At 36.9% G+C, this 22,967-nt stretch overlaps 1 protein-coding gene across 1 annotated transcript in view; it reads right to left on the minus strand.

Moving 5' to 3' along the window:
* Nucleotides 1–15,813, minus strand: part of LOC142352202 (anoctamin-7-like) — a 34,535-nt gene extending 18,722 nt beyond the window's left edge. Inside the window, exons 1-5 of the mRNA XM_075404671.1 lie at nucleotides 15,741–15,813; nucleotides 13,727–13,848; nucleotides 10,858–10,968; nucleotides 9,774–9,812; nucleotides 9,014–9,040 (exon numbers count right to left, since the gene is read on the minus strand). Coding sequence (XP_075260786.1) covers nucleotides 9,014–9,040; nucleotides 9,774–9,812; nucleotides 10,858–10,968; nucleotides 13,727–13,848; nucleotides 15,741–15,813 — 372 coding nt within the window. The remainder of the gene's footprint in view (nucleotides 1–9,013; nucleotides 9,041–9,773; nucleotides 9,813–10,857; nucleotides 10,969–13,726; nucleotides 13,849–15,740) is intronic.
* Between the last annotated feature and the right edge of the window lie 7,154 nt (nucleotides 15,814–22,967).

Raw genomic sequence — 22,967 nt, forward strand, 5'->3', positions numbered from 1 at the left:
CCCAAATTTCCTCCTCACTGTTAACTGGGATTTGATCTAGTGATTCGTCAGTTTCCAATGTATTGCTCTCTGATTGAGTGTCTCCTCCTTCTTCTATGGCTGCATAGCCGGTTCTTTCTAAAATATTAAAATCCCTTCTCTGAGTTTCTGTTTACCGGTTAGGTGCCTTATATATTTGAGCCTGGGCTCTTGCGTAGTTGGCTGGTTCCTCGACGGGAGAAAATTGCTGCATCCACTAGTTCTTTGAACTTGGAACCTAAACGTAATGTACTCCCCCTATGATATCCTCCTTTTTAGTTCTTTTAGCGTTTTCTTAATCTATTGGACTGTCTCATTTCATTTCCGTTCTCTATATTTTCTGTTACATTTTCCGTTTTTGTGTATAACATTTTCTGATAATTTTTCCGTTATGATTTTATTTTCGTTGGAAGGTTTTATTTTGATTATACATTGCTTGTTTTCTGTGCTTGCGTCTTTTTGCTCAACTGGGGTTGATTGCGCAACGCAACTTGTTGGTCTTAGCAAGTCTTCAGTCTTCTTTGCTCTGATAAAATGTAGCCATCAAAAGCATTAAAGGTTAACCGGAACAAAAAATCCGCAATCCTGAGTAAAACTATTTTCACAGTCGATGAGATCATGACAAAATACTGTACAATTAAAAGCTACGGAAAAAAACGACAACATATTTACTTAAAAAGAGAATAATGCAGTTTTTATTGCATTAAGGAAACCAAACTTAATGAAGATTTCCATCTGTTCAATATGTTTTTTATGTTTCCTATCTACTAGGCAAGCAATCGAGCCGTTAGTGGAATGTATTGTCTCTGTACGTACCTTAAAATTTTAAGAAGCAATTAGCCTTTTTGGTTAAAAGTGGTATCTTTTATAAGATAAATTATTGATGAAGAGCGAATCAATTAAGTGTGAACAATTTATCTGCACTATTTTGTTAATGCTGAAATATATTCTGAGAACTAAAACAAGTGATCTTAGCGCAATCTTCCAATTCAAATAATTGTTTTTTTTACAAGGAGGATTATAACTATTTGTATGCGTCCTTAACTTCCCTGAATAAAGTCGTTTTTAGAGGAAGCCCTTCCAAAAAATAACATTTGGAAGTTCTCTATAACATCTGGGTAAAATTCTAGCTAAATAAAGCTCATGACGAGCATGCGTTTAATAGTTACGCATATGTTCCAACTTTATTCAAAAAAGAGGGTTAAACAATCTGATATTTTAAAATCATTGAATAGTATTGTCATATTACATGATCTTGCAAGACAAAAGTTGATCATGCGAGAACAAAAACGCCTGCAAGATCAAGCGATTGATTCTATGATCGTTGCAAGCAAATTCCAATTAAGCTCTACTGTCATTGTTTCTTTTCACTGATCGTTTTTCACATAATAGTTAGCCAAAAATGTTTTTCGTGTTATTTGAAAAATTTTTTAGATTTTCTTAAATGAAAAACAAAAAAACGAGATGTTCTGATAAAAATTAAAGCAAAACAACTTCCATTTGTTTCACTCATTTCGAATTGTCTCAGGTCAAATTTAAATTCTTGATTCATAGGTTTCAAATTTTAACTGAAAATCTTTGAAAACGTACATACTGTAATTATTCTATTTCAAGTCGTTTTTTTCCTGTGTTTTTTAAGGTGAATATATAAATTAATCTGGCTACAACCTTCGCTTTAAAAATTCAGATGCTTTCGAATGTTAAAAAAATAATCACAGCATCAGTGTTGTTACTGCTATGAATCTTAGTTAGCAATAAATAGATGAAATAAAACATTGAACTGGCCTTTGTCTTCTAACGAATTATCTTGCGTAATGAGAGACCTATGTCTAGCTTAGTACAATAGACAATACCAGTTCTCAATGATGAATGCTAATGGTAATCATATCAGGTGTGTCACTTTCCGTGGCATGATAATTAACAGATGAAACAAAGTACCTTAATAAACGGAATTTCAAACAAAATAAACAAAGGCAAAAGTTTGTTATGTTTGCTGGGCTTGTCAGTTTATCTTTTAACCCTGGGAGGTTTCAAGTTTCTTTATGTTTCAATCCGCATACTCTCTTGCTTTTGAATTCAAATTGAGTGTAGTTAAGTTCCTAACAAATTTCTCCCTAACTGTTAACTGGGATTTGCTCTAGTGGTTCGTCAATTACCAAGAAATTTGTCTCTGATTGAGTGTCTCCTCATTCTTCTGTGGGTGCATTGTGGGTTCTTTCTAAAACATTAAGATCCCATTTCTGAGTTCCTGTTTACTGGTAGGTGCCATAAAAATTTGAGCCTGGGGTCTCGCGTAATTGGCTGGTTCCTTGACGGGAGGAAATGGCTGCATCCACTAGTTCATTTAACTTGGAACCTAAACGTAATGTAACCAGATAATATCCCCCCTTATTAGTTCAATTAGCGTTTCTTAAAACATTGGACTGTATAATTTTCTTTTCGTTCTCTATGTTTTCTTTTTGTATAATATTTTCTTTACTTTTTCCGTTAAAATTTTATTTTCGTTAGAAGGTTTTATTTTGATTTTTTATCGCTTGTTTTCTGTGCTTTTGTTTTTGTGCTCAACTGGGGTTGATTGCGCAACGAAACTTGTTTGTCCTTGCAAGTCTTCAGTCTTCCTTGTTCCGATTTCTTGTACGTCTTCAATCAATGCATTTGTGTTGGCATCGAAGTCTGGTGTCAGTTCGACTGTGTTATTTTTGTGGTGTGTTGTTTCCTAATAAGTGTTGTTATCTTGGGATCATGAAGAATCTGACTGGTCGTCTTGCTGGTGGCATGTGCCGTTGATTTTTTGCTGTCCGGTCTGTAGTGGCGTGGTGTCACGTCAGATAACTGTCCGAACTATTTCCAGAGGCATCCGGTACTATTACCTTTTTCGGCTTTTTGTCGTCTTTCTTGCCTCTCCTTTTTTTTCATGTACCCTGTTTTTAAGAAAAACTTTCTCAAGGCATCAGGCAAACTCATCACTACAAGTCTATTTGCTATCATAGTACGCCATGTGGAATCTTTTCGGTACCCCAACCTCCTCGTTTAGATAGTAGTAGGTGCTTTTGACTTCGTAATGGGCGATTCAGGCTGCTGTTCTTCTTGTGTGATGCTAGCTTGATTTATTGGTCAGAAGCTACGTTTTCTGTCCAGTTCTTTTGTTCTGATTTTATTGTTTTTGTCTCTGGTTTTTTTTGGATCTCGTTTAGATGGAAATGGCCCGTCGTCGTACTAAAATTTTTTTTAATATTTCGTGCTGTTTGACGGTTAATGGTAATATTTCCCTTTTTTGGTAGGTTTTGCCCTGAGAGGTTTTCCCGTTAGAACTTTTTGGGCTTTCTTGAGGTTTTCAGTCCGCTGTAAATTTGAAGTTGGACCTCAGCATTGGAGGGTGAATTCATTGTCCTACTATTTTCCCGTTTTTGTTCCGTACTAGTTCCGTCACTTTTAGTTCGTTTTTTGACAAAAAATCATCAATAGGACTAAAAATTGACTTTAAGTAAGTTTCGGATTCTTTGTCAGAACGTTGCCTCTATGGTGTCGTTTGAATAGAGTACGTAAAAATTAATTGTATAAAATGTTTTTCAAACTTTCTTCTATGCTTAACCCTTCTGCTTTAAAAATTTCAAGTCACGTTTCGATTGTTCCGAAATCTCTCTCTCTCGACCGCACTGTTAACCCTGTGTGCGTAGGGTGTTATATTTTTTTGTTTCTTTTATCAAATGTTTGTATGTTTTGGTTCTGAAGCAACCACCGAGGTTTGACCTAATTCTTTCCGCGTATCCCGTGTTCAGTAGAATATCTGTAATAAATATGATAGCTGCAAGTTTTCCTGTGCTATTAACCATTTTGGCGTGTGTTTATTTTTAGTAACGGTTCGTTGCCACTATTATGTACCTACTTGTTCCTTTTTCCGTTACTCGCCCGTAATGATCTATCTGGATTTCTTGGTTCGTTCTGTAAAGGGGTCTCATTTTTTCTGGGTCTGTTTTACACTTACTAGATTTTAAATTTTTACCTATTTGTAAGCATTCAATGACGTTGCGGGATTTATGTAACTCTGCATCAATATTCGGCCAGTAGGCTAACTTAGACTCATCTTTCATCTTGCTAATCCCGCACTGGCGTTAATGGAGAGCGCTAAGAAACCATCTACAGAATGTAACAGGTGAGATGATTTTTGTTCGACAGATACCAGTCCCAGTGCTGTGCCTAGTTCGTTCTGGATTTCCTGGTATTCTAACGAGATCAGCTCAGTTTTCTTATCAATAGTTGCTTGTCGTGTCGCCGAAAGTATTCTGTCTCCGTTTGTCTCTGCTAGCAGATTCTCGAGCTTTTGATCGGACTGTAGGTTGATGGCGTTGATCTGGTTATGGATGGATTTAAATTCTCCATATATTCGTACCGCTTCGCCTATTTGGTTGGAGCGTCTATTCAGTTTCAAGTTATTCCAGTCTAGTCTGCTAAGTAATGTATTGGCATGTAATGCTAATTAGTTAGTAATGGTCTTTTTTTGCAGTGTCTCTTATCCTCCTTATCTGTTGCTCTATCTTCGTTGAATTAAATACACGATCTAACCCAGCTACAGTCATATAAGGGATGGTGGTTTGGAGCATATAAAGCTTTTCATAGAGGGCTTTCAGATACTGTCTAGGGCTTAACTTGCACGAAAACAAGATGTTTGAATCCTATTCGTCCACTTTTAGAGTGTACAGTCTTTGAACTTCTGTTGAATCGATCGTTGAAATTTGGATCAGAATGTTCACTTTTTTATGCAACTGAATTGTAATTCGAATTAAGGCAAAACGCGCTCAGCAGATTGATTGTTTCAATACTAGTTTTAGTGTGCTCAATTGGAATGATATTTGTTTTTCGTCCAATTGCTTTATGCAGTAATATGGTCATTACGTCATGTGATTTGTTAGTTTGCTTTTTCTCAGTCATTTTGGTTCTTTCAATTGCTTCAATTAGAACTCTCTTTGCCTGGATTTGTTTAGAGTAAGTATCAATTAGGATATTGTTTTTTGAAGAATTCATGTGTGTTAAAAAGTTAATGATAAAACTCTCAAAAACTTTGTTCTCTGGTAACGGGTCTTGTTGGGGATTTCTAGATAGTTGATCCGTTATACCCATCCGTTGACTTTTACAGTGTTCAATCTCGAAATCATAGATAAGTAACCGTTCTTTCCATCTAGTCAATCGTCTGCTGTTTAATTTGTTAATTTTATTTCTAGAGAGGACACTTATTAACGCTTCCAATTCTACCGTGGATTTGCGGTCTAAGAGGAGGTAATGTTTAAAGAATTTGCATCCATGGAATAATCCTTGTACTATCGCTAACATCTCTAGCTCGTTGATTGCGTATTTGGTTTCCACATTATTTAGTTTCCTTGAACTGTGTGCAATGGGGCGTCTTTACTCGTTATCATCAACTTGCCAGAGTGTGGTTCCCAATACCATAGTACTTGCATCTACCGAGAGTATTTGTTTTGGGCGAATGCTGTTTGTTCTTTTTCCGTCCATATCCAGTTTGTGTTCGCCTTTTCCAAAAGTTATCATGACGGTTTTGTTTTGTCCGTTAGGTTTGGGATAAATATTCCTAAATATCGAACGGATCCTAGGAACAATCTGATTTCTTTGGTGGTTCAAATGCTAAAATTGCTTCAGTTTTCATAATTTTGGGTTTTTTTTCCTTTTTCTGAAATGTAATCCGGCCAGTCAAATTCTTTTTGCCAAAAATTTTGATTTTTATTGATGCTCTATAGCCTTCGTTTTCCAAAAACTCTCAAAAGTTATCCATATTGCTAAAATGTAAAAGATTTTCTTTAGTTACTATAATGTTATCTTGCCAAGCAGGTGTTTCAAGTTTCATTGTACTGTCGCTTTTCCTTGCAATATAACGGGCATGTCCACTAGTCCGTAGAAACATATTATGTAACCGTAATGTTCCGTTAATTTGCCTGCAATCATCGTGAAAACGCAATGTTTTGATATGTCTTCGTGTAGATTGATTTGACCAAATGCATATTTCAAATCTATCGTGGAGAGAAAAAGTTGTCCAGTTTTGTTTTCCGTTCTCTTTCAGGAAATTTGTGCCACGATATCTTCTATGTTTCTATCTATATGTTTTTATCTATAATTGGCATTTGTGCTTTCTTTTTAACTATGTCTTTGTTCAACTCTTTTGCATCTACTGCTCTTTCTACCGTTCCATCGTTCCAATTTGTGATATACCTGGCTGATAAATTGCTCCTCTGCCGTTTTTTCCCGTAAAACTTGGCCGTTACTAATGATGTTGACGATTTCCGCTTTTGCTTTGTTTTGGATGTGTATTGGGACAATCCTCCCTTCTGTTGTTACGTACAAAAACTAAATTTTCTTAAAATTTTACATGATATTAATAATTGTGGACCGTTGTGTCTCGGTTAAAAAGTTTTTAGTGATCATTTATAAGTTCTGTACATATTTTTTCTATAATACCAGTTTCCGCATGGACATTACTAATAGGTTAGGGGAACACCTGTATCTTCCAATTGTCTATTTTGTCAATCCCTATTATTAGTGTGATTTTGTGTTTTGTAATCCACCATTTTACTATTTGGGAAGCATTTTGGTACTTGTTTTCTAAATTAGTTGCGTGTTTGAGTTTTCATGTTTTGAACTTGAAGTCCACGACCGTTATCTATTTTTTGAACTATGTAATCCGTATCTAACAGTGTTTTGGGTATATGTTCCGGTATTATTGAAATTGGGCTACTAACTGTATCTTAAATTGCCCTTACTTTTTCTTGTTTATAGTTAGGTCTAGTTCTATCCTTTTCCCGTCATCTTCTACTTTTGTCCAGTCTTGGATACGGTTTAGTAAAGACATTTTTCCGGTTCTTTTGTTTTTTCAGTTTCCTTTCTGACAATCTTCTGATTTGATAGGTGTTGGAAAATTTCTGTATTCTTTGTTGTCTTGATTTCTCTATTGGCTTTGTTTGAGTTGATTTTCGTTCTGAACACGTTTCTGACTGTTCTGTTTCCGTGTTTGAGTTTTCGCTCTCTTCTTATTCCGTTGTTTTGTTTTTTTTGTTTATGTAATTATTTTTCCGGTTGAGTTCTTGTTTGTTGGTTTTGCTTCTACAAACTGCTTGTAGGTGTCCTATCTTACTACATTTGGACCACTTTCTATTTCTCGCCTTGCAATGGTTTTTTTGCCCTAAATAGTAACAGTCACCACAGTTGTAACAAGTTTTCCCGTTACTGTTTTGCTTAAATATTTCTGCTATTGGTTCTAGTTTGATGTTGAGCATTTATTTGGTTTTCTGGTTAACCGTGATTAGATTTAAATGTTTCTGCAATTCATCAAAGCTGTTATTTAGCTATCTGTATTGGTTCGCTTGATTTTTGTTCTTTAAACCGTTAAAATAGTAGAAATCGTGAGATTTTTCTCCATATCTCCAGTTGTCTGTTCTAGTAGTTTGCATTATGCCAATTTTTTGTTACAGGTAAACCAGAATTCAGTGTCTGATTGATTTTCAGTTTGTAAGGTTAAGAAGAGGTTGCTCAAATTTCCTAATTTGCCCACTTTTTTTCCAGATCTCTCTCCCTTATTGGAAGATGTCATGAAATATTTGGTCGTTCAATTTCACTCCTGTGAATCTGCTTTCCACTGCTTTAGTCGCTGGTTTTCTTTTATTCGAGAGGAGTGCGTTTTTGCAGGTTAGTAGGTTTTTTCTATGTTCTGTCTCAGCTTTGTATCCGTTATTGTACTATCGTCGTCCGTTACAATTGTCCAGTCTGGGTCTAGTTGATAAGATAATATCATATATTGTGTGAAGGTGTCCGAGTATTCTGAAGTGGATAAAGTTGGTTCATGGCTGAAAGAATTTAAAAATGTTGGCATTTGCAACATTGTTGAATTGTGTTTTAACGTGTTGTTCATTTTGTTCGCAGTGCCATGTTATGAATCTTAGTCAGCATTAAAGGGATGAATTACAACATTGAATTGCCACTTGTTTTCTAGCTTATTATTTTGCGTAATGAGAGATGTATGTCTGGTTTAGTACATTAGAAAATACCAGTTCTCAATGATGAATGCTAAAGTTCAACATATCAGATGTATCAGTTAATATTAGTATAATCCTGAAATTGCGGCTGTTCGATTTCATGATGAATAGCTTTTTGCAAGAGTAAAATAAATGAGACTTTTTGGGGCAAATCTTGAAGGGTGATGCATCGTGTTGAAGGATATGTCAAAAACGACTGGAAAAATTAAATTTATTTCAAAGCAATATCAACTTTAGTCAAGAGTTCGCAAGTAATAGTTAGCTGGAAATTACATGATCATCCATTGAAAGTTCTACCTTTGTGGGTATTAGAGAGAAATTACCATCACTGTTGCAAATGTATTTTAATAGACTATGATTAGTTTAAACTAATTTAATTTTTTTTAAAGTATCATTAGTTAGTAACTTGGTTGAGGCTTCGAGCGTAATACACCCTTAAAAATGTCATAAAAGTTGTGACTGTTGTGAGACATAAGTATGGAGTTTTACCACGGTGAAAAAAAATTACAGCAGAAATCTTACTTCATATGTCAGAAGGTGCCAAGTGTTCAATAGCGAATTTCAATTTTTGGCAACTTTAGGTACTTTGTTTGTCATTTTTTTTCTCACACACTCTGCCGCCTGTCTTAGATTAGTTTGAGGTATAACCTCGGCATGAGTGTTTTCAGAAATCATTTCCAGAAATAATTTTAATTATGAGCAATGAAATTTTGATACAAGTTTAATCGGTTCGGTTTGAGTTTCTAGGTTTGGAACTGGAAAAGGAATGTGCTTTGTTTTACTAGAGGTCTGTCTGGTTTACTGAAGGTTAGTATGAAATATAGCTGCTGATTGGTTAAAATGATTAAAAGAGGAGTAGAGCCCACAGCCAATGAATGATAAGGTGAAGTGTATAGTAAAGTACAATACAATTACATAATATTATTAATAAATGTAGAATATATGTAGAACATACTTACCCGTTCGCCATACGACATGTACTGTTTCTGAAACCATCCACATCCATATATGGAAAGAATACTTGATTCTCTAACATTTTAACGGTTTTTAATGAGAAGATAAATTATGTCACTTTTGAGATAGGTTTTCATGAGAACCTATCTCAAAAATGACAAAATTTTTCTTTCTCATAAAAAAACTGTTAAAACGTTAAAACATTTTGTTTTAGAATGAAAATACAGTGAAGAGATGACAGAGAGATGCCCGAAATTTTGTGAGAGCAAAATACCCAATGTCAAAATACCAAAAGTTTTACCCTGTGTGGTTCTTAGTGAGATAATTCGTAATGTAATTGCAGCCCAGCTATTCCTACTCTGGCACTGATTACTTAATTTGAGTCTGGGACCGTAAATTCATAATTATTTTGTTCTAATTTGAGACCTTCGACACGACAAACGTGAGATTAAAAGAACCTCGATTAAAAAACCTGATTGTTTGAACAACGCTATTTTGCAATCAGTCTATTGATGGTAAAAATAAGAAGGAACCAATTTCCTTTCTTATTGGGCACACTGGCAAGGGTTATGTTGGAGCAATGGGTATTTTGGAATTGGGTAATATACTCTCTAATCGGAAAAATAAAAGTTAGAGCGAAAGTATATCTTCATCAAAATAAGGTTATCCTTCTTTGTTTAATTGATTTTTCATAAGTATTTTTATCTCATTTTGATTTCTAATGGGGGTTTTTGGCTCAAATCAAGATGGGAAATTAAAACATACCGTTACTCCATGAATATCATCGTCATCTTGTGACGCCAGCTGAAACAGGAAAAGAAACCGGATCAAGGGGCTTATTTTATCTGTTTTATTTAAACCGATATAAAATGCCAGCGATTTATGGCTTAAAGCTCCAAATCAATAGGTCTAGTTTCGATGACCACGGAAAAAATTTGTTGGTTCATGTTTTTCTATTGAGACCACAACCAAAATCATTGATGCTAGGACTCATAGCCTGAGATTTTTCAAATTATTTTTCAAATCTTCGTGATTCTTAAAAGACAACGCAATATACATTTGCCGACATAGGCTCAATTTGAAGTTTGCTTTGACGTAATCAACAAAACAAATACTAGAAAAAGCAAACTTAAAAGCTGCCCCTTTTGCTACTCTGAACTCTGTTCAGACAATAATGCTTGATACCCTCTACAATTACTGTGCTCAAAAAAACTTGCTTTCTCACTTGAAGGCATCTTGCTTTGTGTATATTCCATACTTCAACTAAATAATTGAGTTTAATTCAGATTTAATATAAGTGGTTAATCGTTTCTTTGGTTGTTTTTTGGTACGTTTGACGCAATACAGACAGAAATGAATTTGAAAAATGTATTAAAAACGATTTTCTTTGAAAAAAAAACGCCAGATATGAATCAACAAATATCAAAAAACAGATAAACAAACATAGTACGGAACATCAATCAGTCAAAATTTTGATTTTGATCCGAACTGCTTTCAATAATGAATTGTGAAATATCTTGTATTGAGTGGGCTTTAATAAATTTGCATGAACGTATGGCGAATGGAATTGTAATAATTTTTTTTTCGTCGTACCCCAAAGAGATTACCATTAAAAAGAATGTCGGATCTGAGATTTGAAAATTAAACGAATAATATGAAAAAAAAATGTTATAAGATGAAAAATTTATTATATCATTAACTTTTCGAAGTTTGTTTTCTAAATTCTTTTGAACAAAATGAATGCGGTTTTTCATCTCTCTACCCCTAATTTCTGCTCTTTTGAAGGTAAATAAACATGATTTTTTTGTGTTTTCTGTTGACTCTGTTTTGAAATAAATTATGAACATACTTGTAAGGGTGCCCGCATGTTGAGCTCCTCAGCGTAGAGACATAGCACCTCGAATGGGACATGCACTTTCACATACACTGTACAGTGCTGTTCTCCATCCTCATCCACGACCTTAAACATGGGATAATACACTGAAATAACAGCCACAGTCTCTGTTCAGAGAAGAGTTCATAATGAGGCTATCAATTCAGAATAATTCTGCGAGGGATTTATTAGAGTTTCAATGAATGGGGGAGCGGGAGCTTGAAATATCCCCCATTAGGTCCTTACAAGTGCCTAACCGGATTTTTTTAAAACTAAAATCACTCATTTTTGATGCTGATTTAAAATTCTGTAAACTTTTTGTATCTTAATACATAGTAAAAGCAGACCGCTCTTATTCGTGCTTAATGCTTTTAATGGTCATTAAGTCGGAGCCTGTTTATTGTGAGCGCGATTAGTTTGTTACCGGTAGAAGTTTTCGTGCGTTCATGTTCTTCAGACTTTGGTGTGTTTTTAGATATTTCCAGACTAAAGAATTGCGAAAACACATCGTGCTTTCGACACATCGACAAACATCGTGCTTTCATCTTCGGTCCGGACACACTTGATTTTGCCTGGGACGTCAACTTGGGTTGCATTGTTCTTGACACGAGTCTTAATTTTACAACTTCTAAAAAAATTCTCGAAATTGCAAGATCCTTTCAATTGTTCTGATGAGAAGCTGTTCTGAGATTCAAGATATTATAACGATTGACTCAGATATTTTTCGAAAAATTGGCGGACCAAAAACTGATGCAGTTATCACAACGTTTATCAATAACTCACAACCTTGTGCGTCTTAAACCAAATTCTTTTGGCAAATTTCTAGATTGGCAAATTTGTTTTGTCTAGATTTATTCTACATACATTGTTCGACAAGGGCTGACAATGGGTCAAGTTTTATTTCAGTGGGTAACTCTGCAGTGTTTAAAAAATAAACCCTACGACAAAAAATTTTAGAAAGGAAATAAACCCCCGCGGAAATAAACCCTCACTAAAATAAACTCCAATTTTAAAACTGAAATTTGGTCGTGATAATTTGTTCGGTGATATTTTTGTACCATCATATCAAGTCCCATGCGCTGTATTATGCCGCAAAACGTTCAGGAAAAGAACAAATTTGCTCGGTTTTTTCGGGTTTTTCACGGCCCATATTTCGAGATCAAAGCTATAACTGAGCCCGCATGAAAGCAGTGACAAGTGCAGACAGAAAGCAAATTGCCGTTTTATTTGTTCTCAATTATGTTTTTTAGCCATAGTCGAACGAAAACTGCTAACTCAAGGAAAAATAAGCAGAAATTAAAGAAAGCCATTTTGATTTTCAATTAGGAAAAAGTTTTTTTACTTGACAAATTGTGCATTAAAACGGCAAAATTTGAACGTGCTCATAATATGTTAATTAACAAAATTTAAATACTGACGTACCCGGACCACTCTAGCAGTGCAATTCATTGCTGATTCAGGGCAAAAACCATTCTGAATGTTGTCCGGCCCATTGCTCTGTACATATCCCACTTTAAAATTTACAGTCTGGTTTTTGGAGGTCAATGAGTCATCAAACTGAATTGTTTCTGAGCATGAAAGTTTTCAGCCGCTGTTATCTGTCGGGGCATGACCAAGTTTATTCTTCCGTTTGCCTGTGTAGCATTAATTGCCGGCTGACAATTATCTGCGCATAAGGGCGCGTATCAATTTACCCGCGCTTTTTTTTTACCCGCGCTGATTAACACTGTGATTAACACCCCACGGGCGAAAGCCCGAAGCTTGAACTACTTAAATATATACATTGGTGCATTCACATTTTTCAGGCGGAAACGGTGGAGGTCATCGGAGTTCGGTGGAGGTCGGTGGCGGAATTCGGTGGCTGAGGTCGGTGGTGGTCGGTGGAGGTCGGTGGAGGTCGATGTGCGAGTTAGTTAAGGTGTAGTTTGGTGTAGTGGTGTAGTTGTGGTGTAGTTAGTAGAAATAGCAATAGAATAGAGAGTATCGCCATTTTAAAATATTCATGCATGACATCGAGTTATTCGAAATATTCAAAATTTGCTATGTACAGTCTGTCAGGTCTTTTTATGTACAGTCTGATGTGAAACATTCTGTGCAGTTTTGTCCAATAATGTAAATTAGGCTGCGAAGAAGAAGGACAGACTGGGATGTTTGTTAATTGACTCTGGGTAGACTGGCAGAAGTATTTACACTTCTATTTGTCTGGTTCAGAAATGGTTACTATTGAAAGTCAATGGTACATCACTGAATCTCACTGTGACCAAGGTACGGGTATGCCTTAGATCAACATTAACGAAATCTAGAATTCTAGCTTTAGGTTAAGTGATTGCGAAAAAGACGGCAGAAAGTAGTGACATAAAACGTGGTTAAATGTGACGAGCCAAAATTGCCCCTGAAAAGGCCAACTGTACGTTTTGAGGTGTAAAACGTTAACGCATAGCTGTGGCCCGCAAGAAACGGCAAAATGAGCCAAATGCACAGCTCATTAAAAGTCAAGTGGCGGTTGTTATCCTTGGTTTATTTTCAAGGGGGGTTCATTTTTTATCGAAGAAGTTTCTCTACAAAATACATACACAAAACTAAAAAAATGTTAGTCAGTTAGCCTAATTTTGCAACTATTTGCAAATTTTTGTTTATATTTATATTTCATGTTTATATTTGTAAATTATCTCTTCATAAGGCGAAATTTGCAAACTAATGATTGCAAAAAATTGCAACTTGAGAGTAGATTTCGGCCCGGTCGAGTTCTGCTTAAATTAGCAATGTGGGTTGTTTTCCTAACCATTTCTCGCAGACAGCTTAAATCAGTTTTAAACATTATAGTTTTATAGTTATAATTGATAACCTCTTCCAATTGGAGTCCCTGTCTTTCCAATTCGGAGAAGAACTTTTCCCTCCCTGCTTTCCTCCTCTTCTCTGTCTCCTTTTCTGCTGAGCTGGACTTTGTCTCGTACACCAACACAAAGTCTGCAAAAATATCAAAAATTTAAAAAATTGAAGGATTTTTTTCCGTTAGGTAATTTTTTATTTTAAAGTTTTGTCAATTTGTAATCTGGAGTTTTGGGAAAGTGTAAGTTATTTTGCGCAACGATCTGAGAACTGAGAGCCGCATCTTTTATTGGCAATTATAAATCATAATCACGAGTTTTGTGAGTTTTACTTGTGAAAGCTAATTTATTATGCTCTTCCAGAGCTTTAGAGAGTTAATGTTTGACTCCTTCATGAGAACAAAATTTACTTAAAACGTATAGAAAAAAATATTTATGAACAGAAAAAAAAAACAGTAAAATCGAAAAACGAGATTTAAAGCCTTGTAATTCAAAACAAATTCTCGAGATTAAGAAGCCTGCTTCAGTATTAAATTATCCCAACCAATTGTGGGCCAGTATTTTCTTTAGTTCTGATATTGTTCGATTAAATTTCCTTCGAATTTCAAAAGCTAAAACGGCGAAGTTACAGCTGAGCAGAAAAGGTGAAGCTCATCAATTTTTCCGCATCGTGGTCTCTTCTTTCAATAAATGTTTCTTTAAATCTATGAAAATGAAACTCCTTTATTAAATTTTGTTTTAAAGTCTGTAATTTCGCATTTCCGAGGCATCCCCTTAAAATTAGCAAAATTTTGGGGCAGAAAGTGACCATTTCCTTAGAATCGTCAGTGGACCAATTTTTCGTGTTGTGAATTTTCCTTCTATAATTTGAAAAAAAATTTGAGAAAAGAAGACAACTGACAAAAATGGGTCAATCTAAGGTATCAAAGCACTTTTTGAAAAAAATAGTACCTCCCAGGAGTATTAAAATTGATCATCATCTAAGATCAATCTTACAATACTCCAAAGGAATCTTGCGAGAACATGTTTTGTCTTACATCGTTTTTTTTCTCAAAAAAGCATGCAATATTCTGCAAGATAAATCATTTTTCATACAATGTGATCATCTTTACAAATTTGTATATCAATATTTGAAAGTTTGCAGATTTTCGCACGATGACAAAACGGTTTTGAAACTTATACCAATCTAAAAATTAACTGGCGAAAGAAAAAATATGACTGAAAAATGAAATTATCAAAAATTGATAAACAGCTTAAAAATGAATAATAAAAGCAATCGGGACGCAAGGTATAAAATTTCGATGAGATAAATTTCTTTACAAGACTTATCAATGATTAAAAGCTAGCAGATTATCACACAATGACAAAACCATTTGGAAACTTATCACAAACGAAACCATAACTGTGGAGAGAAAAGATGTGATGAAGAAACTAAATAATCAGAAAAAGATAAACATTTTAAAAAAGGAGTAATAACAGCAATCGAGACGCAAGGTATAAAAGTTCGATGAGATAATTTTCTCTACAGGACATATCAATAATTCGATGCTTGCAGATTTTCACACGATGACAAAACCATTTTGAAACTTATCACAAACGAAACAATAAACGGGGGGAGAGAGAAAATGTGATTGAGAAACTAAATATTCAGAAAAAGATAAAAATTTTAAAAAATTTAATAATAACAGAAATCGAGATGCCAGGTAAAAAATTTCGATGAGATCCAATTCTCCACACGGCATATCATTATTTGGAAGTTTGTAGATTTTCACACGTGTGGTACATGGGTTACCATTTAACCCCTAAACTACTTAATCTTTGAAGCAGTGAATTAATAACATCATATGAAGTATGTACTTCATTATATTTGCTTACATTGCAATCGCATGACGATTGTTCATAGTCCTTCAAAGTAACAGGTACTTGCGCACTAATAGACAGACAGTGAAATGATCACGTGAAGTCTGCCTTAACTAACGTGAATAGAAGTTGTGCGTTAACAATCTCTTTACATAGATAGATAAGAATTACAAGTGTCAAGGATCTGAGTTCCACATGGCGCAGACAACGGAAAAAGGAAGAACCATATTAGGACTGGAACCATTTTGGGAACAACCCAGCTCCAACCCCCCTATGCCATGGGAAAAGTGGAGAAGTCAACTTAAAAGGGCCCTCGTCGCAAAGACAAACATAGAACTTGACGAACTCCTAAGAAAGAAACGGACAACTGTCATTTACCCCCCCAGAACCAGTAGAAGAACAACCAGTGAACAACCCAACACAGACAATGGAGAGGGAAAGACTCACGCGATACAGTCAGGCAGTAGCCAAATGGAAGAACGAGTGCAACTTTATTGACAGAATAGGGGTGTTGTGCGGCGATAAGCCATGGGACGTAGCAGACAAGAAGGCAAAATCAGTGGTCTATCTAACCATTGTAATTGAAGGACGCAGGATGCACACCCGAAAATACCCCCACACAAACGTCGATAACATCACGACACTACAACTGTGGGAAGAACTGGAGTTGACTTTCATACGACCACGGAACGTAACCTTCGATCGTTACTTGCTTCTAACCAGACGTCAACAAAAGGGAGAAACTATGGAACAATTCCACTCTGCTCTAAGGTCCCTAGCAGAATTTTGTCAACTGGGAACACTAGAAGTCGGGCTGTTAAGAGAAAAGTTCACAGCCAACATGAATGACCCCGAAATACAAAAAGAACTCCTAAAGGTAACACTAGACCCAGAAATATAACTGGAATTAGCCATCATTATCGAACTAGGCGCACAAAGCCAATTAGCCATACAGGCAAAACACACATCAGACCCATCAATGGTATCAATAGTAGGGCGATCGGAGCCCGTACTAGCAATCACAAGCTCAAGGTACCGAGGAATATTCAGAGGCAACTACAGCCAGCCCGGAGGTACATTCACACAGCTCAGAGGCAACAACAATAACAATCAATTTAATAGACAACAAGTACAACATAACTGTAGAAACTGTGGACAACCCTGGACACAAGATCACAGGGCCAAATGCCAAGCGTTCGAACAAACATGCCGAAGTTGCAACAAGCCCAACCATCTCGCCAAAGTATGTCGATCCAACCTAACCCGCAATAACAATAGAAACGTCAATGAAATCAAAGAGCTGCACGGGTCAAAACACGAGGACAACATAAACATGGTCTCTCTAAGTAACGAAATAGAGAGCATAGCACACGACTCTGGTGAAGACTAAATGGTGAACCTCGTTTCCCCTACGGATGGACCAACCACCCCAACGAAACTCAACGTGAAACTAGGAAACACTAAGTATTGGGTCATGGCAGACTACGGCAGCTCTAACAGCCTAGTCACCGAACGGAGGGCTTGCGAGATAGAGGATCGGGACAAAAACAGTTGGTGGAGCCGCAAGACGAATCCAACCAACCTAAGAAGTTTTATAAATACTCCGTTCAAGAACAAAGGCACGATGTACTGCGACGTCCAATGCAATGGGTGGAACGCAGGAAGGGCTGACCTCATCGTGGTACCAAACAACCATAGAGCGCTGACCGGCCGAGACCTCTTCCAAGGGCTAGGAATACAAATAAATCAACAATCATCCCCAAACTCAGAAGGTAAGAATGTCGCATTGATAGAAATTCAGAGCAGCAAAAACTTAAAACAAGAAATAGCGAAACAATTCCACGGTCTAATAAAACGAATAGGACTGTCAATTAACCACAATGTAAAATTTAAATTTAAACCAAACTTTACGCCGGTACACCAACGAGGTCGAAGAGTTCCGATACACTTACAAAAACAGGTCGAAGAAGAACACAAAAAATTACAAGACAACGGCAATATAATAAAATTGGACAAATGCAGCGACAAAAACTTTATATCTCCAATAGTGATAACAGTCAAAAGAGACAAAACGTAAAACTAGCCATGAACTCCAAAATAATAAACCAGGCAATTCACAAAAACAAGTACCAAATGCAAAATATTGATTGCCTGATGGACAACATCGCCCAATCAATCTCGGAATCGTCGCACGAAGGTGAAGTACTTTTCTCAACAATCGACTTACGATACGCGTATAGCCAACTACCATTAGACGAAGCAACAGCAAAACAATGCAATTTCAATATAGTAGGCGGTCAAGCCACCGGGACATACCGATTCATAACAGGTTTTTACGGCCTAACGGACATGCCGGCAGAATTTCAAAAAGCAATTGACAATATACTAAAAGGTCTTAAAGACACATATAGTTTCTTGGATGACAAAATCATAGTCTCCGGCGGAGGAATAAAAAGTCACAAAGAAAAAGTTTTTAAATGCCTACAAAACCTAGATCAAGAAAACCTCAGCATAAATTTAGAAAAATGCCACTTCGCAAAAAACGAAATTGAATGGCTAGGATTCGCAATCAATCAAAATGGAATAAAACCACTCGTCAGAAAAACAGAGGCCATTCAAAACCTAAAAGCCCCGAACACATGCAAAAAATTTAAATCATTCATTGGAAGCGTACACCACCTAATAAAATTTGTCCCCAACCTAGCAATTCAATGCAGAGTCTTCAGAGACCTCCTGAAAAAAGACAATAAATACCACTGGGAACAAAAACATCAAATAGCATTCGAAAGTATAAAACTCCACAAAAAATATAACAGACAATACGCATTACGATTCCACAAGAAAAACAAGAGTCAGAACAGACATATCACGATCCGAACTCGGAGCCGTCCTAGAACAGGAATCGAACATAGGGTGGGACACAATTGCGTACGCTTCACGTTTCCTAAACACAGCTGAAGAAAAATACAGCATGAACGAATTAGAAATTTTAGGTGTAGTCTGGGCACTCGAACACTTTAAACACTATCTTTATGGTCAAACCTTTGCAGTACAAACAGATCATAGAGCCCTACTGTCCATAATAAAAGATAAATCTACAAAGGACCATCTAGATTAACACGTTGATGTGATAGGTTAATCCCATTCCATTTCCAAATTAAACACATACCAGGATCAAAGATGGGATTAACAGATTATATATCGAGGAACCCACATAATAAGGCAAAACCTATAAGCCGATATGATGAGGACTTTGTGTTCGCGCAAATAGATGCAATTAAAGAAACTATCAACGCAATAAAGCAAAGAGGGAGACCACGAAAACTAGACAAGTTGGAATCGTCCGACGATTCCAAATCACCAATTACAAAGCCTGAAATCAAACGACAAAGAGGCCGCCCCCAAAAATTACCCTTGCAATCGCAGGACGATTCCAAAATCAAAGTGCCTAGAGCACAAAGTCACAAGACAAAACCACAAGCGTTGCAAAAACTGCACAACTACAGCCTACGCAGAAAGCAAGAATTACCAAATATAGAAAATCACGTGAGAATTGACGAAGCAAAGTTACCAAAAGTCACACAGCAATCTAGTGCAAAAGTGCATTTGCCAAATAACTTAACTACAGATCAGTCATTGCTAAATTCTAACTCTAAATTTGAAATGAATCAACACCAACCTCCAATCCAACAAACCCCACCCACATCACCAGCAAAGAGCTCAATCTCATTTTCGATCTACCTCAGCCCAGATAAAAAAGAAGATCACCCCACCAAAACAGACTCCCAACTAGATAAAGCAATACGGGATGTCTTCAGCTCGACACTAATCGCGGCTATGACAAACAGAGACTCAGTTCTACGCGAAATACGACATTGCATAACACAAGGGGACGAACTGAGATGTAAGGCAGTAAGCAGACAAATCCACACACACTGGAAACAACTCAGTGTAAACGATGGGTGCATCCTCCTGGACAATCGACCAACAATCCTCAACGCAACGAAAGATGCGGTGATAGAGGTACTTCACGCCACGCACGCAGGCGCGTGGGAGATGACCGAAGTAGCACATAGATTATGGTGGCCGTTTATATACGAGAACTTATCAACAAGTCAAAAACGTGCCGCCCGTGCACAGAGTTCGGTAAAAACCTTAAAAGCATAATACCAAAAACTAAATGGTCACCAATTAAACCATGCGTCGAACCGAATGAAGAAATACAAATAGACTTTGGCGGTCCAATACTAGAAGGACAAGGAAGAAAAGTATACTTCCTTGCATGCATTGATAGATTCTCTAAGTTCCCAACACTTAAACTATACAAAAACGCGAATGCTACAAACATAGAACATTTCTTAACAAAATACATTGCTATACAAGGGGTACCCAGATCCATACGAATGGACCAGGCTAGATGTCAAACGGGAAATGTAATAAAAGAATTTTGCAAAAGAAATAATATCAAAATAAAAATTGCCCCAGCGAACAGTCACCGATCGATAGGACTCGTCGAAAGAGTGATACAAACAGTAAAACATCGACTAGGTTGCATTAAACAAGATACAAACCAACGTCCTGTCAACATAAAACAGTCACTGAGACAAATTGCACAGGAAATAAGAATATGCCGGAAAAAAGCAACTAATGTATCCCACTTCGAAGAACACTTCGGCCGCCCGGCAAATACACCGATGACTAACTTAACCTCATGTGCGGATAGCCGAAATCTAAAATGGCCAAACATTAAGTCCGATTATTAAGATGACAACATCATGGGCAATGACGAGCTCATCTCTGATGAGCGATGGATACAAGAGACGTTGGACAGTGATGAGGAAGTCAAGGCATCCAAACAGCGAATGCTATCAGCTGAATTGAATGACAAAGGTGAAATTCCCCGCACTTTCCGTGTGGCATCACACACCCCATTGCAACCATCAGCCGAAAACAGCAAGGGACTACAACTAGCCAGAAAACCCTCGCCGCTACTCGAAGCAAAAAGCAGCTTCAAGGGCTCTACGAAGCCATTCCCGAAGGCGCGGCACTAGTAAAAACGTCCGGCTCCACAATGGCCATCAAGTACCCTGGCCAAGACCATACGGTACTACACAAATCGGAAGTAGCACGCTTCGGAACCTCATCACAACCGAAGATACCACTAATTCAATTCGCTGCCAGGAAGACTGTCATCAACCACCATGGCAAGATACAAGGACACATGAACGTACATCAGAGGGACCAATGCGCAAAGCTCAAAAGAGAGAAGACAAATAGGAAAAGGCCGAACGATTCACCCACGAATCCCAACCCCGCCAATCTCCAAAAAATAAATCGCACAAAGGTTCCACCAAAAGGAAAATTCATACAGTCACCAAGGAAGGGGAAAACGGGGGCAAAAAGCCAAAGCAAAACAACACCGCCCGACTCCCCATTCGAAGATGAAGACCTCGAACTGGCAGCACAAGAACAAGAAACACTCGAGAACAGTGAGGACCCAGACTACGACCCTCGGGAGGACCCCATTGTACAGGAAATCGCGAAGAAAAAGAAACCAAGAAGAAGCAGCAGAAAAACCAAGAAGCCTAAAAGAGGTCAAAGTGAAACCCTCACAACGGACGACGACACTGAGGGATCTGAGCAAAGTTCCTCAAGAAAAAACTTAACCGGAACCGCCAACTTCCAACACGCAACTACAATGCAGGACGATTACCAGGCACAGCAAGTGGACGAGCACCCCGGTGACCCCACACAGCCTATGCAAGAAAACGACGATGAGCTCACACCACCGCAACATCCACCCATACAACAGTCGGATAAGACACCACCAGTCGAGCAAGACAATGAAGAGAGAGAGAGAGAGAGAGAGAGAGAGAGAGAGAGAGAGAGAGAGAGAGAGCTAGAACCCCATGAGTTCTAAAAACAAACTTGAAAACTTTGTTATTCCTCAGAGGGGAAATGTGGTACATGGGTTACCATTTAACCCTAAACTACTTAATCTTTGAAGCAGTGAATTAATACTATCATATGCAGTATGTACTTCATTGTATTTGCTTACATTGAAATCGCAGGACGATTGTTCATAGTCCTTCAAAGTAACAGGTACTTGCGCACTAATAGACAGACAGCGAAATGATCAAGTGCAGTCTGCCTTAACTAACGTGAATAGAAGTTGTGCGTTAACAGTCTCTTTACATAGATAGATAAGAATTACAAGTGTGAAGGATCTGAGTACCACAACACGATAAACCACCACTTTTAAAACTTATCACTAACAAAAAAATTAAAATCTGTATAAATTTTTGCTGCCTCTATTAGCTGCTCTCTAATAACCTTCATTTAGAGTGACAAACACCCATTCTTGAGAGTAAGGTAAGTCATTGTGACCAAAAAATTTAATCACGCAAATGAACAAAAAACTCGCTCCACTAAGAGCAAAAAACTGACGTCACACACGCACTTCAGTTGAAATTGCTTGAACGAAGGAACAAAGGGCTGATTTGAAGTGATTGTGACGTCATATGGTCGTAACAAAAATCGTGACGACAAATATAAAAAACATAGCAGGACAAGTCCTGACGTACAATTCAAAGAATTTTCAGTGACTAAACAGAAAAAACTGGATCTAGAATGGACTATGAATTAATTGAGAAATTAATTTTTAAAAAAATCAGATTAGAAAATGAGAAAAAAAACAGAAAATCAATGTCAAAATGCAGCATGTGAACACAAAAAAACCGCTCGCGAGAAATGAAAACTTAATTCAAACAAAACAATAGGCCAAGAATGGCTGTGAATGGATTGGGAAAACCATTTAGAAAAAAATCCGATTCGAAAAACCGAAAAAAAACAGTAAAAATCAGAGTGAAATTGCCGAATGTGAACAAAAAACCACTACCGAGAAAACGAATTTTTGTTCAAACACCGTTTTCTCACTCTACTTTAAAATTAGAGCGAAAAAAATTCACGCCGCAAAACCACTAGCTTTTTCGCTCCATTTCCTGTTTCGGCGTGACCAAAATCACCACTCAATTTGACTTCAAAAATCATGAAAATGTGTGAAAAAAACATAGCCGGAAGAATTGCGGAAAGGACTTGAAGGAAAAACTTGCTCAGACTTATGAATTAACAACTAGAACAACTATTGTGAATACTGAACCTCCACAAATGTCAAAAAATACTTAAGGAAGAATAGAAACGGCGTTTAAAAACAAAATGAACAAAAAAAACTAGAAAAACTTAATGAGTTTTTTAATAGTACAAGGAAACATAAAGCCGAGTAAAATTCGTTTGCAACTAGAGCAACGAAAATCTCGCAAAACAATGAGCAAGTCATTATAGGCTAAGAAACTTGTCTAAGATTTGAAAAAAGAGAAAAAAATGCAATTAAAATTAAGA

The sequence above is a fragment of the Convolutriloba macropyga genome, chromosome 1, assembly GCF_964194025.1.
Source record: "Convolutriloba macropyga chromosome 1, txConMacr16.3, whole genome shotgun sequence".
Lineage (NCBI taxonomy): Eukaryota > Metazoa > Xenacoelomorpha > Acoela > Convolutidae > Convolutriloba > Convolutriloba macropyga.